Here is an 18,410-nt window from a genome sequence, read left to right as displayed (position 1 = left end):
CCATGGTATTGCCTTCCATTGCTGCAAGTTCATATACTTGTTTTCAATGCCACCATGACAGCAGATTAAAGGATCTACTACGTTAATCAATAAGACTAGTTCATCTGACCGTCCTGTTAAATTTTTTGACCTGGCTGACCTCTGCCTCTGAGCCACTCCACCTCTTGGTGACTGCATTTTCTGGAGGCCACTTTGAGCCACTGTGGCTCTGCCTTTCTTGCCTTTCACTCCTTACTTCCCCTGATGGTTCAACCTGGTAATACCAAGGCACACAGCTATTTTTCTCTGTTGTGTGTCCACATTTAGCTTCATCTTATGCTTAAAAATTCTCTGTGTTGTGTGTTTGTTAAAATTGTTGAATATATATGGGAAACTATATTTCAACAAGTCTCTTTCATCATTAGAGGACCTTTCATGCTTACAGAAGGTTGCCTATAGACTTCCAAACAATACACTTAACTCAGTTGCAAGCATTCAACCTAAAGTTTAGAAAGATAAAATCATTACTTTCACTAAATACATTTTAAATCAACCTTCTTTTGTCAATGTGAGTTGTTTTTCAGTGTTTTTTATAAATACATTTATGTTGCGTTAAGTTAAATGTGCACAAATTACTGATATATATTTTTTTAATGGTTGGTAAGGTCTACTTGGCAAGCAAGAAGGAATAGCTCTCATACTTACTCTGTGATACCACAGTGGCATTCCAGGCATTAGCAACAGTGTTCAACTTAACTGGCACCACTGGACACGCTAAGGGGAAAGGGTGTTTTGACAACATCATAAAACAAAAGTATTTTTTTATATATTTAAGTTCTATATTTATTTTTTACCATCACAATATGTGCAGTGTTGGTGAGACGTTTGTGACTGAATTCAGCAGAGTCACTGAGGCTGCCAAGACCAAGAGGATTCACAGCTACCGGTGTACACTGGTCTAAAATACAGGTTCCTCTTTGTGTCCCTTCTGTGGGTTGACCACAGAACAGTTTCTACAAACAAAACAAAAAACACAAAAAACAACAACTCAAAGTGCAGACTGTAACTGTCAAAGCAGCCAAACTTAAGTCTCATGTTTAATGTTATTTTCACTTTATTCATAAATAATGTACATTATGCTGTGGCGATTATATATATTTGATCTCTTGCCCACCAATGCCCCCAGTAGCCCAATTCTGATCCGGTTGCCCTGGTTCCTCGACATCTGACACAGACCTTGTTGATCCGGGCAACATCCGAGCTGATATGACTTCATATTTCTGTCTCTCGCTCATGTCTGCGGTAGGTAGGTAGGCCTGGTTAGCATGGGCGGGTCTAGTCTAGGACCCTTACTGGATACAGACACCCCCAGATGGGAATCGAACTTGCGACGCCCTCTCCAGAGGCGTGTAGTCGTACATACATGGTATACGGACTGGTTCTTATATAGCGCTTTTCTGCTCTGTCTGAGCACTCAAAGCGCTTTATACAGCTAATTCATTCACCCAATCACACCCATTCACACAAGCACTTCTTCTAAACTCTTAAGTGCTCTATCTAACAATCATACACATTCACACTCTGATGGATGCATTGCAGAGCAACATGGGGTTAGTATCTTGCCCAAGGATATTTGGCATGCAGACTGGAATCAAACCACCGACCTTCTGGTTAATGGCTGAGTTGCTCTACCACCTGAGCTACAGCCACCCCTACATGCTAAGTGGAAAGAAGGAGGCTGGGGACAAGTGAGTGTCAGTACCACAGTCCATGATGATGCAGCGAACATCCACGAATACATCAGGAAGATTACCCCAACTAACCGCGTGCTCAGTGAATACCTCAGGCAGCAGAAACCCAAGAAAGAGGAGGAAGAGGAGAAACCATCATGGAAGGACAACCTCCTGCACGGTATGTACCACCGGCAGATAGAGGAGGTGGCTGACATCCAGAAATCCTGCCAATGGCTGGACGAAGCTGGAATAAAGGACATCACACCAGGCAAGAGCCCATATGAAGGCTGTGTAAAAATGCCCCTGAGACAATTCAGCACATAACAGCAGGGCGCAAGATGCTAGCAGGCAGGGCATACACGGAACGGCATAACTAAGTGGCCGGCAAAATGGTGATGGCAAAGCAACCAGATATACTGGTGGTAGACAAGTGGAAGAAGAGAGCCGTAGTGATAGATGTAGGGGTTCTAAATGACAGCAACATCAGAAAGAAGGAACACTAGAAACTCGAGAAGTACCAAGGGCTCAGAGAAGAGCTGGAGAAGATGTGGAGGGTGAAGGTAACAGTGGTCCCAACGGTAATCGGAGCACTAGGTGTAGTGATTCCTAAGCTAGGGGATTGGCTCCAACATATTCCAGGAACAACATCTGGACAAAGATGTCGGGACCCTGGCTTGAATAAAAGACTGCCCGCAGGGCCGAGAAGGGAATTCATGTATGTATGTATGTATATATGTGTGTGTGTGTGTGTATATATATATATATATATATATAAAAAAAATATATGGTGAATGTGGGATGAAAAAGAAAGATGGAAAGATAGTGCTGGAAACCTTTAGCACCCTCACACTCAGAGCAGAAAGAAAACAGAATTAGTGGTACTATGTGAAAAATGCAGATATGCATGTCCTATTCTGTGGTATTTTTTGGAAGGGTAGCATTGTTTTGTGAATGAGTTCTACGGCCCACTGGTTATGCAGTCGGTGATGTTTGTGAGTGAGAGTTTGTAACTCTTGTTCACATAGTTGTGAGTTCCTCATGTCATACCATACAAGTGTGTCAGTCCACTGGCACTCAGCTGAGGTAAAGTCATGAGGATCACACTTAAAATAAGTGGGTAAGGGTTTGATCTGGGGATGAGGACCAGTAAAATCTTAATCATATTCAAGACATGAGTAGCCTAAATATTAAAAGATATTATTAATTGAAATATTTGAAAGAAAAAGCTCTGAAATAATCTAGAGTGAGCATCAACAGGAACTCGGCACACCCCACAATATTTGATTACCACCAACAGACCAGCTACTTCACAAATCCTCCTGAGTAAAGAAACTCTGCCATGCCAACCCATTAGTATTTAGTATTTATTTATTTATTGTCATTGTCAAGAACAATGAAATTGCGTTTGGGGCTTCCATACAACCCAAAAAAAAGAAGAAAATAATAAATACCCCTTAAAACCCAAGTGTACATATTTAACCCAGTGTGACTCCAATGCAATAAGACAATCCTTAGCAATAATGTTCGTAGAAATTCAGACAAAGACCTGAGAAACATGACAAAATACAACAATGCAACCCATTCAATATTATTGTACTGTGAGATATGATATCAGATATGATAGTTATCTATTTAAGAAAGAGGGGGGGCAGGAGGGGGAAGAGAATAAAGATATGATGCACCAATGCAGACCAGTTCATTGCTATTAAGAAGTTGGATATGGTTATTGTCCGTGAGAGGGGGGCAGAGAGTTCAGGAGCCTCACAGCCTGTGGATACAGGCTGTTGGCCAGTCTGGATGTTCTGGCCTGTATAGACCTGTACCTTCTCCCTGAGGGCAGCAGATGGAAAAGGTGGCGCGCAGGGTGATGTTGGTCCCGCAGGATACTGTGCACCCTCCTCAGACAGCGAGTGGGGAAGATATTACTGATCTCTGGCAGAATTGTTCCAATAATTCTGCCAGCTTCTTTCACCACCCGCTGGAGTGCTTGCTGATCGGCCTTGGTGCAGCTGGGGAACCACACTAGAAATCCATACGTCAGAACGCTGCTGATGGCACAGTTGTAGAAGTTCAACATCAGAGATCTGGGAATGTGTGCGCTCCGCAGTCTCCTCAGGTAGTAGAGGCGCTGTTGGGCCTTCCGTACAACTGAGGTGATATGGTTGCCCCAGGACAGGTCCTCGGTCACAGTTACCCCCAAGAATTTAAAACTGCTCACCCTCTCCACCGCCTCACTGCCAATGAAGAGAGGCAGATGGTTGTTATGACCCCTCTTCCGGAAATCTACAATGATCTCCTTGGTCTTTTTGGTGTTTAAGACCAAGTTATTGTCGTGGCACCATGACTCTAGTTGTTGCACCTCTGTCCTATAGTTTGTCTCATCATTGTTGGATATAAGTCCGAGCACTGTAGTGTCATCTGCAAACTTAACAATGAGATTGGACGCGCAGGAGGAAATACAGTCATGGGTGAAGAGAGTGTATAGCAGAGGGCTCAGAACACACCCCTGAGGGGCACCGGTGTTGACCACAAGGGTGGAAGAGGTGTTCTTACCCACTCTGACACTCTGTCTACGGTTAGTACACTCTGTCTACGGTTAGCGCCACTTTTGAGCGGTCGTTTAGACATTAACCAAGATTAGATATGAAAATATTTCACAAATCTGTTTATCTTACATTCAACAAACACAACTGCTCAATGCAGCCTTTCCCTGCAGTCTGCCAAACAAAGACAATGCTTTCTTACATGTGAGACGTGCCACCTGACTGATGGCCCCAAGAAAGTTAGTTCATTGTCTCATCCTGGACAACTTTCAAGAAAGTTGACTGTGTAATGTGAATATGAGAGAGTCTTTAAAAAATAGTTTAGTGCATTTTAGAGCTGTCAAATGCCCTAATTTTTACTGTATTGGAATTGTTTAAATACATTATACAAAACGTAAAAATACAACATTAATTTCTAGTATTATTATCTTTTTCAAGTCATAAATGATGTGAATATTGTATCTGCTTCAAAATCGCATAAAGGTAGTGCTAAAGCAGTCAACAAAATGACCAAAAAGGAAATGATTACATAGAAGACTGTTTCACTGAATTCACTTCTTAGAATGACGTAATTGAAGGTTGTGGCTGTTCCTCCCAAACAGGATATGGAGAGTGGCTGTGTGTTCCTTTAAGTAGAATTGGAGCATCCACAGTTTAACTATAACGCACTAAGTACCGCAGTGCTGCACTAAGTACCGCAGCAATTTCCTAATGTTGTAAACCTGCTCAACATTTGGCAATAAAACCCTTTCTGATTTCTGATTTCTAAATGGCAGAAAGAAACTTTTAACATCACATTCATTCAACTAGGAGTGGTTGATTCACCAGAATTGGGATATCTATATCAGTGCATTTAAATCCAAATCCATTTTTGCACAAATTTGCTTAGCCAAAACGGTTATTGTACACATTTATTTCCTAAAATTTAGGCCCAGTGGGGAATGCAGATTAACTTCTGTTTTAACTTCTGTGTCATCTGTTTTACAACTGGATAGTTTATTATGTACTCAAGCTTCTCTAAATAGGTTATGACCGTACAGTCATTGGCTGTGACTCCCTGTGATATGTTTTACCGCTCCGCTTTGATAGATGGCAGCAGATCTCTGGCTAGAGCTGCAAATGGTACACTGAAGAAGAAGTGGGCGTGGGTTTGCTGGCACTACAGCGCCACTTTTGAGCGGTCGTTTATGTTGTCAACAATAACAGACCGCTGAAGTTGTCAAGCAACGTCGAGGAAAAGTCATACATCAGTCCCGCGACGGTATAGTCTTTAGTTGGGTATGAAAGTACATTATATTATTTTATTTTGATTAAATCCAGTTGTGTAATGCATGAAGTCACAATTAAAAACAGCAGCTCTAGACCCTGATGCTGACATTGACTGTTAGCATAGACAGTCTTTGGTTGCTAGGAGCCGAGCTGAGCTAACGCCACTGGTTTAACCTTAGCGCTCTGCACTTAATGAGAGAAAGCGGTTACACTGTGCATAGATAATTGGTGAAGATTCAAAATCAGTGAAAGTCAACGATTAGCTTTATTGTAAGGTTAACATTGAAATGTTAACGAAAACTTGTGATCTGTGTATGGTCTTCAGATGAAGGGCTGGTTATGGCTTGGCTTAATAGTGATAACTGGCCAGTTACATAACAAAGCTATCGAAATATTTTGATAGCTTATTTGTTCTGCGGGCCCAGAGGAGGCACTGGCTAACCCCCAAAATTTGCTGGCTCCCCCTGACTGCCCTATGTTGGGAATAATGTAATAAGGGTGCAGAAAAGCTGGTGCCAGTCCCTGGACAGATCACTGTGCATCTCAGGGCCAACATGGAAATCTAATGATCTAATATTTATTTGTATTTCATGAACAAGTTTGCTGTTAAAGTGAACTCCAGTCTGGGAGAGTGAATCTTAAGCTGCTTCTAGTCAGCTCTGCTGAGAATCAGTGAAGCCATCCTGGGACTTCCACTCAATTAATTGATCAGTCGATCAGTTGAAACTGATTAATATAGATTTCAAAATCTCATTTGGTTTTCATATTTACCTATTTTCAGTGATATAAACTTTAATACCTTCATAGACATGATATAAACTTTATTAGCAGGAAATTAAGTAGGAATATCATTCTTTTAGATTAATTATTTTGTCATATTTTCAAGTAACCTAGAGCTAAGGTTAAACCAGTGGCGTTAGCTCAGCTCGGCTCCTAGCAACCAAAGACTGTCTATGCTAGCAGTGAATGTCAGCATCAGGGTCTAGAGCTGCTGTTTTTAATTGTGACTTCATGCATTACACAACTGGATTTAATCAAAATAAAATAATATAATGTACTTTCATACCCAACTGTAAATTCTGTTTCTGGTGTGCCACCTCAATATTTTTAGTGGCTCGCATATGGCCACCCCACATACTTGTTGCTGTGTCTGTAAATGTTATGATATAGCAATACGTGAATAAAGTTGAACAAGTTTTGTAAATTAATTCAGTTCAATTTCAATTCAGTGTCATTTTTATAGCAATAATATAAAGAAAATTGAAAGAATCAGAGAACCCCTTTGAACAAGCACTTGTTTAAGAATGAGAACTTTTTCAGCAGATGTCTAATTATATATATATTTAAATACCTGCAGTCAACAATCGAGGGCAAAGGACAGTGCACGAGAGAGGTGAAGAAGCGAGTGCAGGTAGGGTGGAGTGGTTGGAGACGAGTGTCAGGTGTTGATTTGTGACAGAAGGATAACAGCAGTGAAAGCAAAGGTTTCTAAGGTGGTGGACAGGATAGACAAGATCAGAAAAGTATATCAGAAAGACGGCTCAGGTTAAGTGTTTTGGAGGTGAAATTAAAGAGTAGTTTGGACAATATTGGATAAAAGATGTTGAATATGAAGCTGCCAGGCAGGAGGGAAAGAGGAAGACTTCAGAGGAGGTTCTTGGTGTAGTAAAGGAGGACATGCAGAGGGTTGGTGTGACAGAACGGGATGCTAGAGATGGGGTGAGATGGAGGCACGTGATCCTGTGTGTCGACCCTTGAAAGGACCAGCTTCAGGAAGAAGACAAAGATGTAATCATATACACAGAAATAGGAGAATTTTCTACTTAAATTGAAGCAATCGTATGAAAAATACGATATGGTGTGAAAGTAAAGTTGCCGTGATGTGTGCTGTTTTTCCATTACTGTGATCTTGAAGTACTCCTACCAATTTAAATAGTTCTCTTTGTCTTACTTTGAATATTTTTATTCCTAGATCAAAGATGGCCCCAGACAGTGCTCAGATTCGGCGGCAGGGTGCTCAGGACTTTATGGCTTACTATGAGTTTGCCTGTGCCAGGCAGGAATCTGTCCCCCTTCCTGCAGTTAAAATGAACCTCAACAAAGGGATGCTGGACTTTAATGGAGACAAGCTGAAGCTAACAGACTGGCCACCCGTTCTCAGCTCTATATCCATTAATAAACACCTGCACCACATAGCAATAAGTAGCACATACCAAGCTAGTTTGGCTTCTGGAGAGGCAGGTACGTTATTGAAACAGTTTATACGATTTTAATTGTCTATGTTAGAAACTTGTTGATTTTCAGATTTTACTTAAAACAACAATGTCACCATTGGTTTCAGATAGAAGATATCTTAAATCTAGCTTCAGGAGGAAGATTCCAGCTATTCGCTCCAAGGATATGACATTAAAGCTGTGCAAGGCCCTCAGAGAGTGCCTCACTGTCTCTCCCAACCTCAAGACGCTGCAGCTCAATGGACTTCCACTGAGAGAAAGGGACCTCATCATCCTAACAAAGGTGAAAGCAGAGCATTTTAAAAGCAAAGCATTGTAACTGTTTAATTTTTAAAAATGTTATTCAGAACTTTTTCTGTGGTTTTTGCTTTTTTGTTCACTCTTAGAATGGACATTTATTAAAACAAGTTCTTTGTTGAAATGATCCTAATCTAGGGTTTGGCAAAAAGCACTTCCTTGGAAAACCTATCTCTGATTAACTGTCCAATCAGTGATGAGGGCTTAGAGGGTATGTGCAATTATATTACTGTCTCCTAATTTTGTTCAGGAAAGGAGTTTGTATTGTATGTTACCTGTGTAACTGTGTGTTCTCTATGTTTCTATATGTTTTAGTCATTTGCCAAAGCGTTAAGTATTCTGCTAACATCAGGGCAGTGGATTTTAGTGGATGCAGTCTTACCTGGAGGGGGGCAGAGCACATGGCCAATATTATCAAGGTATAGTATTTGATTTTCAGTGTCATCTGGCAGTCTATTTTATTTTTTATTGAGAGATGATTATTTAATAATTGTAAACTATCCAGATAATAATTGTTAAAAAAGTTTGTTAGGGAAAAAATTGAGGTGCACAGTGCAGATTACAGCAGCATGTTTTTTGACAGAGGGATTGTAAAGCTGTATACACACTGGAAGCGATTTTACTTGTTCACTTTCTATGGTCTCTAGTCAAAACGTGGCCTTGAATCGCTTCCAGTGTATATGCAGCTTAAACCTAGAAGATTTAGAGAGAGAAGTTATCAGTTAGTCAGAACATTATGTAATAAAAGATAGAATAAGACAATGTGGGCCTTTTCGTTCAGTAATAGAAGTGGAAGAGTCTTAAAATTTTTCATCACAACTTTTGTAAGAATCCTTTTATTTATCTTAAAGCATCAGGGTATGCAAAGACATGGTACGGCGTGGGCGGAGTCTCTGAGGTATCGACAGCCGCAGTTTGAGGGTATGGGAGGTCTTCGCCGTGTCACACTTAACTGTAACACTTTAATTGGGGACCGGGGTGCTGCGGCTCTTGCGAGTGAACTTGCTGAAGACCTCTGGGTTAAAGGTTAGTAGATTTGTGAGTTTGTGGTGTTTGTTGTTTTCCTTATTGTACAAATTTTTGATAGGATTTCTGTTTCTGATTTTTGGCTTGTAAAACAGCTGTGGACCTGCAAAGATGTGGTCTTTCCAACGAAGGCGCTCGTCGTTTGCTAGAAGCCTTGAAAACGAATTCTTCTTTGTGTGTGCTGGATATCCGTGGTAACCCGTTAGTTGGTAAGTTGCTACCTAAGTCAAGGCAATAGCATTTTCTTGTTTTTTTCCAGACTTAATAGCACTTTTCCCAATCTGATAAAATATTGTTCGTTCCACTGCTTGAGCTGGTTTGTTTTTACGTTTCCATTTGACATATTAATGCAAACCAAATTCTGTGTGTGCGTGGCACTTTCCAATTGTAGAAAAATCATTTGAGTAATACTGTAATTACATCAGTCATGTAGTAGTTCATCTCTAAACCAACGAAACATAAATTTCTAGAAATGTTTCTGGTACTTAATCTTCACTGATTTTGAGTTTTCCTTTCAGATAAACTCCTAATTAAAACTATAATAGAGAAAGTACTAATGAATGGTCATGGACAGTCACCAGAGGTAAGTTTTTGGGAGAAATATTCCGGGGGGGTGGAACCATTGCTCTAGGTGGTGTATTTGTATGCATGTGTCTTCCTTATGTTGTCCTGCAGTATTGCTGGATCAAGCCTGCAGCGTCAGAACCACAGAGAGCTTCTGGTCCAAGGAGGAGAGCATTACCCAGTACAGTCAGAGGGAAAGCTGCATTTAGAATAGGTATTTATGTATACATACATTTTTCTTGTTCCATGTTCCAGATAAACACAGACAGACTGCATGTAACTCCATGTTATTGTCTCCCTAGTCAGACAAAACACAGTAAATTCAGTATTTCTGGTTGTACACCTAAAATCAGCCTATTAAAAACAGATATTTATTCATTTATTTTTATGAGCATAGGCACATTTCTCTGTTTTATGTTGGGGGTTTTTGTGCATGTATGTGTGCAGTGTAAATTCACTGGAGGATTTCTTTCAGTCTGTTTGAGATAGTATTGCTTATTCTCTGTGTCTTTTCAACTTCTCAAATTAAATTTTTAAGTCATCTGGAGACATGGTAAGAACTGAATTCATTGTGATTTTATTTTGTTTCTCCTGCTGATAGGTGCAAAAATAATCTTGAATTTGTGATGTGTTTGATTATGGTTTAGTTGACTTTGCCCTTATTTATAGGATGATTTCAGTAGATACTCACCTAGATTAATTAGTCTTTCATCTATTTGCGTGTGATGTTTATACCCTGCTTGTTAGAAGCAAGTAATATCTGCTAGTTTCACAAAGCATGTAGTTCTTATCATTTTTGCATTGATTAATTCATGGAAAGCCCACACACATGTTCTGCTGGCCATTATAATCACTTCCACTATTTTGCGCATATCTTGTGTTATTATTGGGAGGGACCTAACAATTTTCTGTGAGCAAAGATTTATCAGTTTGTCATTTATCATTGTTCAGTTTAATTAAATATTATTAATGCACATTAATGCCTAGTGATGCAGTGATTAGCACTGTTGCCTCACAGCAAGGCCCTGAGTTCAAGTCCTCTCTCAGGCCAGGGTCTTTCTGTGTGGTGTTTGCATGTTCTCCCCATGTTTGTGTGGGTTCCTACGGCTTCCTCCTGCAGTCCAAAGACATGCAGTTAGCGAGGTTAGGTTAATTGATGATGGTTAATTGCCCATATGTGTGGATGCGAGTGTGAATGGTTGTCTCTCTCTGTGTGTTAGCCCTGTGGCAGACTGGCGGCCTGTCCAGGGTGTACCTTGCCTCTCGCCCTGAGACTCCTAGGATAGACTCCAGACCCCCCACGTCCCTGAATTGGATGGCAAAAGACGATGGATGGATTGATTATTATTCATTTATATAGTGCCGAATCACAACAGACACCTCAAGGCACTTTTAATAAATGGTGATAAAGTACAGTTCATAATACTATGAGGACTTTGCATCATCAACGCTGCGCCCTTCTTAGAGGTGAAGATTTCTCAGAATTCATGGACATGTCTTCTCTTTGCAGCCACTCATAAAGGACCATCTCCTGGTGGACGGAGTTCAGCTGCTGCTCTGAAACCTAAGCCATCACGCACCCCCCATGTGCCTTGGCGTGCTGCTGCACGAGCTGGACGCCAAAGGTGAAGATATGTTCAGAAGAAACAACAAGCAAACAACAAAAACTATGTTCCATTAATAAGTTTGGAAGATAGTTTGGATTGTGTGTGTGTTTTGGGGGTCTGGAAGTTTATTTTTTCTGCATATGGAAACCTGTAGGGAATGTAATTATATGTTTAAAAAGCATTCACTGTTTATTATAGTCATGTAGAGACTAATACTATGTTTTTGCTTCTGCAGAGGTTTGCCTCCTGGAATTACTGTAACAGACCATAGCTTTCAGGTAAGCTGTCTTGTGTCTGTGTGTAATGCAGCGTAATGAATAAAGAGCCCTAAACAGCAGCATTAATGTTAATATCTTATTAGGGTGCAGCCACAGTGAAAGTTACCATGGAGTCTGATTCAGAGGCAGAGGAGGATGATGAAGAGGAAGTGGTGGAAGTGGAACCGAGACCATCTTCTCTTAATCGTAAGGACAGATTCATTTCGCGGAGGTTTGAACAAATACAGGTTAGTCATTTTTGTAATGTGTTTTTGCTGCTTCTAAAGTCAAAGATGTGGTATGTGAAGAGTTCATTAAACAAAACCACCTCACACACTGCTCTTCTGATCCATGCCCTGTAGATGGAGCTAAACGAGTGCCGTATGAGGCTCGGAGAAGAGCGGAGGGCCAGACTGAAGGCTGAGTCCAGGCTCATGGAGGTAAATAAAATCTGTAATACATACAGATAAATTTATGCCTGTTATTTATTTTTAATGTTTTCCTTTTATTGCAAGTTTTAATCATAGAAAATCCATAGAAAATCAACCCTCTCACAATCAGCTGATTTCTTAAAATCTTTGAAAATTAATTTGACCAACATGTTCCAAATCGCAGACCCTTGAAATACACAAAAATGGGTCAACATTTTTACTTTTTTTTTTTTATCTGTTATTCTTGACCAGCAATTTTGAGCCCTCATAAGTGCAAGAGAGATGCATTCTAGTGGCTGCAAATCTAAAGTTGTTTTAAATTTACTCCAGGGAATTAACAGAAAACAGCATGTTGGTTTAATTGGTGTACTTTTGCTATTGAAACTGTGTTATTTCCCATGTTATTTGATTCTCAAAGTTGTTTATAGAAAATAGTGTGATTCTTTGTGAGTCAGGTGGGAGGTACTTATTGATTTTTCATGAAGTAATGCAACAGCTCGTCCTTTATTGAAGAGTCAGTTTTATTGAACAGTCGTGTTTTTTGGTTGTTTTTTTTAATGAATAAATAAGACTGTGCCTTTATTCTTTATGTAATTTCTGTTCAGTATGAGCTGGAGAATGCTCGTCTTCGAGATGCCAATCACTCCCTGTCAGAGGCACTTGCTGCCAGTGGCTCTGCATTAGCACCACCGGCTTCCAGTGCTCTTGAAGATGAGGCAATTCTGGAGAGCATTGAGACATCATTCACTAAGTTTCACGCTTTCCTGGATTTGCTCAAAGATGCTGGGTGGGTATTTTTAATGGCAGCAATTACAAAATGCCACTGTTGTCACAGGACTTACGTGGTTTACTGAAAATCCGTTCTTTAAAAATCTTTCAGTTTCATTATGTGTGGGTGTGCTTTTTTCCACTTCTTGAGCCAGAAGTTGGCTTTTAGTTTTGTTTTGAATGGATCCCCATTTTAAGTGGCTTATATTTAACTGTCTTTCTTCCCCTTGTTACATTTAATGTGTGTTTTAGGACGATACCTACAGTTATTTATTATATTTTATTTTTTATAAAGTTATCTTTGTGCATCGTACAAAACATTGCAGAAAAGTGTTTGCTTGATTTTTGTAGAGTATTAGAGTCTGGCACCCTGTGAGTAAACTTTTGTGTAGCTTTAATATTTCAGCTGCACGATGAAGCAGCTTATTATTGTAGCTCTTATCATTTATAGTGTAACAATGTGGTCTGCAAGAGTAAGTACATTCAAGTGGTATAGAAAGAGCATATACTCAGATTACACACTTCTGTTAGTGATGTATCATTAAATTGTTATGTTTGGAAAAACCACAGGTTGTGTAGTTAATGGCTCGTATTTGACTTGGGATAGGATGTCAAACAGGTGTATTTTCTAAAATATTAGACTAGTGATATTTAAAAAAGGTGTGCATCTTAGATTTCAGTTTCTTTCGGAAATATCTGAAGTTAATTTTAATATTGGCCAATTTGATATTGATTCTGCAGTTTAATTCTGACAGGATGGGTTTCATTCAAAACGAAACTCTAGGTTTGTCATTGTCATTTCTTGGATTAATACGTGGAAACCAAAGCCCATGGGTTAGGTATAATTTCGCAGTCATCTTTGAGTCAGTTACTCACTCAGTCAGGGTATCATTCTGGAATCTTTTTAAATCTAAAATGCGCCCACTAGCCACTTAGTTAGGTGCATCTTCTTGCACAAGGTTGAACCCATTTTTGCTTTCAGAACTACCTTAATTATTAATAGAATAGATTAAGCAAACATATGCTCTGCTGGATTAAGATCTGGTGACTGTGGAGGCTCTTTGAGTACAGTGAACTCATTGTCATGTTCAAAGACTAATATGACGTTATCATGCTGAAAGCAGCCATCAGAAGGTGAGTACACTGGGATCATAAAGGGATCAGTGAGAGTAGTCAGATTAGCTGTGGTGCAGTTATAAAGGGCTTCAAAGAAAATATCCCCTCACACCGTTACACCACCAGTGTACCCAATATCTTATTATCTTAGTCACATCTTACCATAATCATTTTTTTATTTGCATTTGTTGTAGGAAAAAGGTAGGCTGGTATTAGCTGGTTATCTACTCTGGAAGTTCATTTTTAATTGATTGCATGTCTTTTTTTTAAATTTCTTGTAGCTTAGGTCAGCTAGCTTCAATGGCTGGAATTGACAAGTCAGATTTCCACCCTCTGGGAAAACCTCAGCTTTCCTCCACAATAGAACCACTTTTGCATGGTGCGGCATCACCGCCTGGAGGGCGTTACAGGATCGATGCTCTGTCTTTGGTAAGAATATGCAAAGCAAACTTTGGAAGCATGTTCTGTTGGCAGGTGGGGTGAATATTTTAAAGTTTGCATAAGCCAATTTGCGCACAAATCTGTACGCAAATTGTGGATAAATAAATCATTGCTTCACAGCACTGTAGACTTGCCCTCTGTGATAATGGTGGACATTAGATTTGTAAGCACATCAAGCAGAAATGTAGATTAACTTTGACTACAGATTGTTAGGTTCAAGAATTATAGTTTAATGCATTCACATTCTCTTTTGCAGCTCAGGATGAGAGGAGTATCTGTTAATGAGACATTATTAATGTTACTTCAGTTTTAGTTTTGATTAGAATAGTTAGAATAGAATCGTTTTTCACATTGTCTCATCAAATGTAATTTCTGGTTTTTAGGTAGGAGGTGCCCCATCTGCCTACCCCGTTGGATTGTCTGACACCAGATTGCACAAGTCTCCATCCCCTACTAGAGCAGCCCTTCATAAAGAAAGGTCACTTGATGTAACTTTCACTCAGGCTTCTGCACCAGCAGCAAGTGGTGTAGTGGATGTAGAAGAGGAAGCAAATCATTTTTCAAAGCCTGACACCCAGCACGACTCAGGCTCTGAACACAGTTTTTATAGCCAAAAGTCCTTTGATAATATTTCCTTTGGTAAAACTTCCCAGACTCGGCCAAGCCACCCCACGAGCAACAGCAACTCTCACAGAAACAACAGTTCCCATGGATACAGCTTCAGCAACAGCTACACTTACAACCGTGCTTCTCATAGCAATGGATCTCGAGGTGGTTCGTCTGCAAGTGTTAGTGACATTTTAAGCGACAAAGAGTCTGTAGGATCAGTAGGGTCAAGGAACAGGGGAAATGGAAGGCTGGTGACAGTAGGTCAGTCAGGATCAGAAGGGTCAGAGAGGAAAGCCCCTTCTACGAGAGGCGCTCTAGAGCAGGTCAGATCTCTGGAGAGTCTGGGGGTTCAGTCAGATAATGAATCCTAACTAGGCGACCATAAACTTTCTCCCTGTGTGTCAGTGCCTTTTCTTCTATGTTTAGATATTCGCTGCGTTTAAATTGTAGATTTTTTTTTTGTCACCTTTATAAATGTTTTGTTCTTTTTTTCTTTTTCTTTTTTTTGCATTTTCAGTCCAAATCATTTCAGTTTAGGGAAACAAAATGTTTTTTGCATTTAAACCCAAATAAATAAGTGATTTAAAAAATTAGCCTTATATTATTGTTTTTACATTTTAGATTTACATTTATAGTCTTATTGAAGTTTTTCATAAAGTGCAGGGAATCTGCAGTTTAATTCAGTGCGACATTCTCAAATCTGTAACTCTGTTTCTTCGAGTATAATCCTGATTCTTGTAGCAATCAATCAAATACTAGAAAGTTTACAATTTCAAGACATTGCATGGGAGCTTAAAGCAAAGTGTCATTCCTTGTTTCACATGTGCTCTTACTTATTTGTAGCTTTGGACATTAAAGTAATTTTTTTAAATGACAGATTTTTTATATTTAGAGGGTTTTTTTTTAAGGCTCTATGGTATATAATGGCACAATTTAATGTTCCTGTTATTTTGCTTTAAATTTAGTTTATAATAAACTATTTTGCAATTTTACACCTAATAAAGTGTTCTTATCTTTATTCTAAACTTGACATTTAACATTGTCAACATGTGCTCATACATAAACTGTTTGTTCATCATGTGCAATACAGAAAACTATTATTAATATTTAATGACTTAGAGTTAGTGTGATCTTCTATCTGATATGAACCACAAGAACAGCTGCCTACTGAGTAATGCAACCTTAACATAACTTTTATTCTCATTGTCAGGAACCATCTTTTTGATAGGTTATTTTTCAAAATCCAACTTAAAGTGTCACAAGGGTAAGAAAATTAAACAAATCCCTGCTGGGAAAACAACTAAAGTACTTTTGAAATATTTTTTGTGTGAATATTTAAACTCCAGTTTTTGTTTTTGTTTTTTTTGGAGTCCTGACTCACTGTGAGCAAAGCGCGACTTTTGTGGGTCTGTATTTCTTAGCTTGTGTATTCGTTTGCCCCTGATGTCACCCTGGCCTCTGTACTGTGTTCCTTCTGTTCCCTGTCTGTATTCTGTCTGTGGATTTCCTGTTTTATTTTGAAGGTTCAGATCTTATATCAGTGTTTCTAGTTTCGCATCCTCTGTCTCGTTAAGTCTAATTTCTCCGGGATGTTCCCACCTGTTCCTCGCTCCCTCGTGTTCCTGCCTGTGTACTTGTCCTGCAGTGTTCAGCGTCCCGTCGTACTCTCAGATTGTGCCTGTGTGTTTCCGTTCTCAGCATTCATTGTTCAGTTCATGTTTTGTTCATCGCCAGCAATAAAGCTGTAGTTCAGTTGCAATTCAGTCTTCTCGAGTCCTGCATTTGGATCCTCACCTCCGCACGCCCGCACACAGAGTTCTGACACATTATCCTAACACGTAAGCACCAAACGTCAACCGAAAACAGAACGGATCTCTGGAGAGGTGACAGATTGTGCGTAATGCTTCCAATTTCAGTTTCAATTTTTATATGTTTCCAGATATTTTGACACAGAATTAATTGGAATACAGAAATATATGTAAAATAGGTTGATTAATTACATTAATTTTGTAACTTTTTATGTTTTTTTTGGGGGGGGGAGGTAGCTATATCTGCTAGTAGTTGTGATCAGTAAGTGTACATGTTGACTTTGTTTTTCTGTTTATGACGTCTGAGACATGAAATTGAGTGATATCTCTCTTTTTGCAACTTTCCAGCAAATCCCAGACCTTGCTCATATTTCTGAAATCCCTGTTATTCTTGTTGCTCCAGATATCTTTCTGTGACTGTATGTTTCGGCTGATTGGCTACAAATTCAGCCTACCTTGTGTCATGCTGCTAGTATAACTGCTCACGGGGATGCGCCATTTCTGCAAAACACTGCAGCTCCTCGGATCTCTTTATAAATATCTAATAAATATCTTGAAGAAGATACACGGATATTTTGTGTTTTTCTTCCACACTTTTTGAGATATTGAATTTTTTATGCAATATTTTTTGCCCATTTCTTCCACATTATCAGTGTGGTCACTGATTTTCCTTGCCGGGCTGAGCTGTGTTTTAGCTCAGTGAGATGAGCAGCCATTCTCAGACTGGGAGGCCTGGGTTCAAATCCCGCTTATGGCAACATTTCTTTCAGTTAACAGTTAAACTTTTCAACACAGATTTCAACTTTTTCACCCCTTAAATTTTTAGTTTTTTCTGCTGTTTTCAGAAAAAAACTATTTTCAGCAGAAATTCTGCTCATTCACCTCTTTTCAGCCCAAATTCTGCTTATAATAATAATGGATTGGATTTATATAGCGCTTTTCAAGGCACCCAAAGCGCTTTACAATACCACTATTCATTCACTCTCACACACTGGTGGAGGCAGCTACAGTTGTAGCCACAGCTGCCCTGGGGCAGACTGACAGAAGCGAGGCTGCCATATCGCGCCATCGGGCCCTCTGGCCAACACCAGTAGGCAAGTAGGGTAAAGTGTCTTGCCCAGGGACACAACGACCAGGACAGAGAGCCCAGGGATCGAACTGGCGACCTTCCGGTTACAGATGCGATTCCCAACCCCCTGAGCCACGGTCGCCCTTATTCACCTCTTCTGCAAAATTTTCAGCCTTTTCACCTCTTATCAGCACAAATCTCAGCTGTTTTCAGAAAAAACTCTTTTGAGCAGAAATTCAGCTGATTCATCTCTTTTCTGCAAAAATTCTGATGATTCACCTCTTTTTTGCAGAATTTTCAGCCTGTTGACCTCTTATCAGCACAATTCCCTGCAGCTTCTGCTCATTTCCGCAGAATTGTCAGTCTATTCACTTCTTTGTGAGAATGAGTTTGACTCAGTGAGATGATTAAAGTTTAGTTTAAAAGTTGAATTTATCTACAAACACTAAAGAGATTTGCTGCTTCGGCTATGGTGGTTACTAGATTTCCAATATTTTAGATATCACTTTATAACAAGTATTGTTAACTCATCTTTTTGTTTATTTACAGTACTGTGCAAAATTGTGACCCATTCTTCATTTCTTGATATTTAGTGTTCAAGGAGCTAGACTTTACAATATGTCAGATATGAATCTCCTGCCACTATGTCCTATCATGTT

The 18,410-nt window shown here is 39.6% G+C and overlaps 1 protein-coding gene across 6 annotated transcripts; it reads left to right on the top strand.

Moving 5' to 3' along the window:
• The first annotated feature begins 5,414 nt into the window (after positions 1 to 5,414).
• cep78 (centrosomal protein 78) lies at positions 5,415 to 16,633 on the top strand. Of its 6 annotated transcripts, none has more exons than XM_085294890.1 (17): positions 5,415 to 5,533; positions 6,882 to 6,935; positions 7,497 to 7,765; positions 7,866 to 8,041; positions 8,194 to 8,266; positions 8,371 to 8,474; positions 8,907 to 9,081; positions 9,177 to 9,290; positions 9,600 to 9,664; positions 9,757 to 9,859; positions 11,156 to 11,270; positions 11,488 to 11,530; positions 11,614 to 11,757; positions 11,872 to 11,949; positions 12,546 to 12,727; positions 14,106 to 14,253; positions 14,649 to 16,633. In XM_085294890.1, the coding sequence occupies exons 3-17, from the start codon at positions 7,504 to 7,506 to the stop codon at positions 15,243 to 15,245; spliced, it is 2,379 nt and encodes a 792-aa protein (XP_085151016.1). In that variant the 5' UTR covers positions 5,415 to 5,533; positions 6,882 to 6,935; positions 7,497 to 7,503; the 3' UTR covers positions 15,246 to 16,633. The 6 variants fall into 6 exon arrangements, with proteins under 6 accessions (XP_085151016.1, XP_085151015.1, XP_085151018.1 ...); XM_085294889.1 differs by having other exon boundaries at positions 5,418 to 5,516; XM_085294892.1 differs by lacking the exon at positions 6,882 to 6,935 and having other exon boundaries at positions 5,428 to 5,533.
• The last annotated feature ends 1,777 nt before the right edge of the window (positions 16,634 to 18,410 follow it).

This window comes from Mchenga conophoros, linkage group LG12 (assembly GCF_057382185.1).
Source record: "Mchenga conophoros isolate Kocher_MC1m ecotype Shallow Benthic linkage group LG12, M_conophoros_male_GT1.1, whole genome shotgun sequence".
NCBI lineage: Eukaryota > Metazoa > Chordata > Actinopteri > Cichliformes > Cichlidae > Mchenga > Mchenga conophoros.
This window is presented reverse-complemented; position numbering and strand designations above follow the sequence as displayed.